Source organism: Salvelinus fontinalis, chromosome 15 (genome assembly GCF_029448725.1).
Source record: "Salvelinus fontinalis isolate EN_2023a chromosome 15, ASM2944872v1, whole genome shotgun sequence".
NCBI lineage: Eukaryota > Metazoa > Chordata > Actinopteri > Salmoniformes > Salmonidae > Salvelinus > Salvelinus fontinalis.
Window position 1 is genome coordinate 14305143 of NC_074679.1, and position 3035 is coordinate 14308177.

A 3035-nucleotide genomic window follows, 5' to 3' on the forward strand; every position below is an offset into this window, starting at 1 on the left:
CAATGAATCACAGAACCAGCTAAGTTAGATAGTTGATTGGTATGAAGCCAAATCCAAACTGGCCTCCCTTGGGGGCGTTTTGCTGCACCAGGACAACCCACAGTTGAGCTCAGCTCAAAGCTGATTAGCAAATTATTTTATAATTGTTTTATCAAGGGAGGCCAAATGCTTGCTGGCATCAATCAATCAAATGCTACGGCTGCAACATGTTATACTCTTTTGGTCCAGACAGCATCAGATACATGGGCTACACATACTGAGACAGAGAGATGCTGTTTCCCTCATTCGGATGATTTCACCAGTGACATTCAGCCACTTTTATATTTTCCAGGCTGGAAAACTATGGAAAATTATGAAAACACAGAGCGAGACAAAATATTAATTATTTTATTTGAGGAAGCCTGGCTTCCCTTGGCATACATGAATACACGTCACTGTTTATATCATGCTTTCATTGTCCACCAATTTTGAAGAATTTCCACAAATATTAAAGCCACAATTATGAGATTAAACTCATTGTATTCCCCAACTGATGATCATGATTAGTTGATTATTGAAGTCAGGTGTGTTAGCTGGGGATGGGGCAAAAATGTGACACCAATCAGGCCCCCGAGCATAGGAGGCTTCTGAGGGGAGGACGGCTCAAAATAATAGCCATGACGGAGCGAATGGAATGGCATCAGACAAGTTTGACCAGCATCAGACCAGCACTGACCAGCATAGACCAGCATGCACCAGCTAGAAATGTGTGCTGGTCTTTTTTTCATCAGGGAATCCTCTCTGACTGCCCCCATCTAGGAAGCAAGAGCTATCTTCCTACCCGATGGGCCCTCCCCCATGCCTTTGCAGTTTATATCAGCAAGTGTTCTGTCCATCTGGTTTCATCGTCACTGAATGGGGAATAAGTGAGGAGACCTCATCATCAGAAACAGTGCAAGGTTGCGCCTCACTCTTGTTACCGAGTCACACAGCAAACTGTTGTCTGCTTCCACATTTTACACATGGCCCTTCTTTAACTTATATTTTTCCATGTGTTTCTGTACTAAACACACAAAGCATCTTCCCATCTTCTTCAGTTTCTCTTTGCATGATTTGTAAAAGTTGCAAAAAAAGGCGTTTCTTGCCTTACTGTACAAGCTGGACATCATTCACAAGTGATAAAACATCCTTCACAAGTGATAGGCTAATATCGTCACCCATCAGACTATTCTTAATTTAATGTTGTCTTTATATACACTACCGGTCAAAAGTTTTAGAACACCTACTGATCTCCCGACTCAACCAAATTGAGATGGTTTGGGATGAGTCGGACCGTAGAGTGAAGGAAAAACAGCCAACCAGTGCTCAGCATATGTGGGAACTCTTTCAAGACTGTTGGAAAGGGATTCCAAGTGAAGCTGAATGCCAAGAGTGTGCAAAGCTGTCATCGATGTGGCTATTTGAAGAATCTCAAATATAAAATATGTTTTGGTTTGTTCAACATTGGATGCCATGTGTGTTATTTCATAGTTTTGATGTCTTCACTACTATTCTACAATGTAGAAAAAACCTTGTAGGTGTTCTAAAACTTTTGACTGGTAGAGTATACTAAATAATATATTTTTGAAATTAGTTTTGATTTAGAATGGACCATTATCATGCACCTGTCTGCGAACAGGGGTATGGGGAAAAATACATGTCATCTTTGCACTTAAATAGCGAATGAGGGACGCCTTCCCCGTGGTTGATTTTCATGCCAGGCAGGGAGGCTCTACTAATGTTGTAAAGCGAAGCAATGTGCTCAATATTAGAAAAGTTGAGAAATAAATATAGTAGGCCTAGCCTATAGAAAGCTGATGAGATCCTCCTATTTTTATTAGACGCCATCAAACTTTGTTTTCCCACACAATTACGTAGTCTATAGAAATGGGCTCTCATTAAGTTTTTGATTCGATTTTTGATTCGATTTCCATTGATGTCAGAGTGATTAGAGGGACAATGGAGTGATGAGTACCAGGCAGTTAGCAAGTTTGGTAGGCTACTAATGAGCAGCATCAGAGAAGCCTAATTACCGTGACTAAACGGTCACATGGAATTTGACTGCCATCATGACTGGTGACTGCCGGTGTGGCGGTAATAAGGTCACTGTAACAGCCATACTCTCTCCCTACTCTGAACCTCCCTCTGTAGGAAACTATCTCAGACACTTTCCATTCATCATCTACTCTCCTCTGACGATTATAGTCAAGAGATACTGTATGTCCTCTTGAATCATCTGCAGTAAGATTGGGCATAGTTGGCATCCGTGTGTCTCTACACCCAGTGATCCCAAGCTCCTAATCTGAATTTCACATTCATCATATAGCTGAGTACAGATAATTTTGATGAGTACAAAATAAATACAAATATTTATGTTTAATTTGTAGATATTACCTGGCGGTGTGTGTAATCCACTGGCAGCCATTGTTGCATCTCTTTCTCTCCTTCTGCCTTCCTCCAGCCTGGAACTGTCATTTACTCCTGCAGCTGAAGTAGATCGGATAGGAAAATGATTTATTTTCTCATGTCAAAAACCCCTTTCTGATAACATACAGTAGGTGTCCAGTACATCATCATGAGGACACAATGGTTTATCAAACAGGAAGAGAGCCTATAGATTTTACCTGTCGCCTGTCAGCACGTGACAGAAAAGAAGGCATAGCCTGCATATGACACAAGGCTGGGTGCTGTATGCAGAGTCTATCTGAAGGGTAAATGGCGCCACCTGGCTGTCTTACAGAATGGAACTTAATAAGACTCAAGGGGCCTAATATAGTCAGCGGTCCTAATAAGGTTCTTCTGTTAGTTCACAGAAACTATTGAGCAAAACAACCAACAAAAAGAAAATACATAGGTGAACTTACACACAGAGGGTCAAGTAGTTTCTGCAGATGAGCACGGTCCCGTGTGGCTCAGTTGGTAGAGCATGGCGCTTGCAACGCCAGGGTTGTGGGTTCAATTCCCACGGGGGGACCAGGGTTCAATACCCACGGGCGGACCAGGATGAATATGTATGA

The 3035-nt window shown here is 41.9% G+C and overlaps 1 protein-coding gene across 3 annotated transcripts in view; it reads right to left on the reverse strand.

Annotated features, from left to right (window-relative positions):
• The window catches only part of LOC129811455 (uncharacterized), a 22715-nt gene extending 20002 nt beyond the window's left edge, over positions 1-2713 (reverse strand). For 2 of the 3 annotated variants that reach the window (XR_008752885.1, XM_055862766.1), the window contains exon 1: positions 2413-2636. Coding sequence is in view for 1 of the 3 variants with exons in the window: in XM_055862766.1 (XP_055718741.1) it covers positions 2413-2443 (31 nt within the window). In the remaining 2 variants the exon portion in view is untranslated. The other variant, XR_008752884.1, reaches the window with a different exon arrangement.
• Positions 2714-3035: the final 322 nt, after the last annotated feature.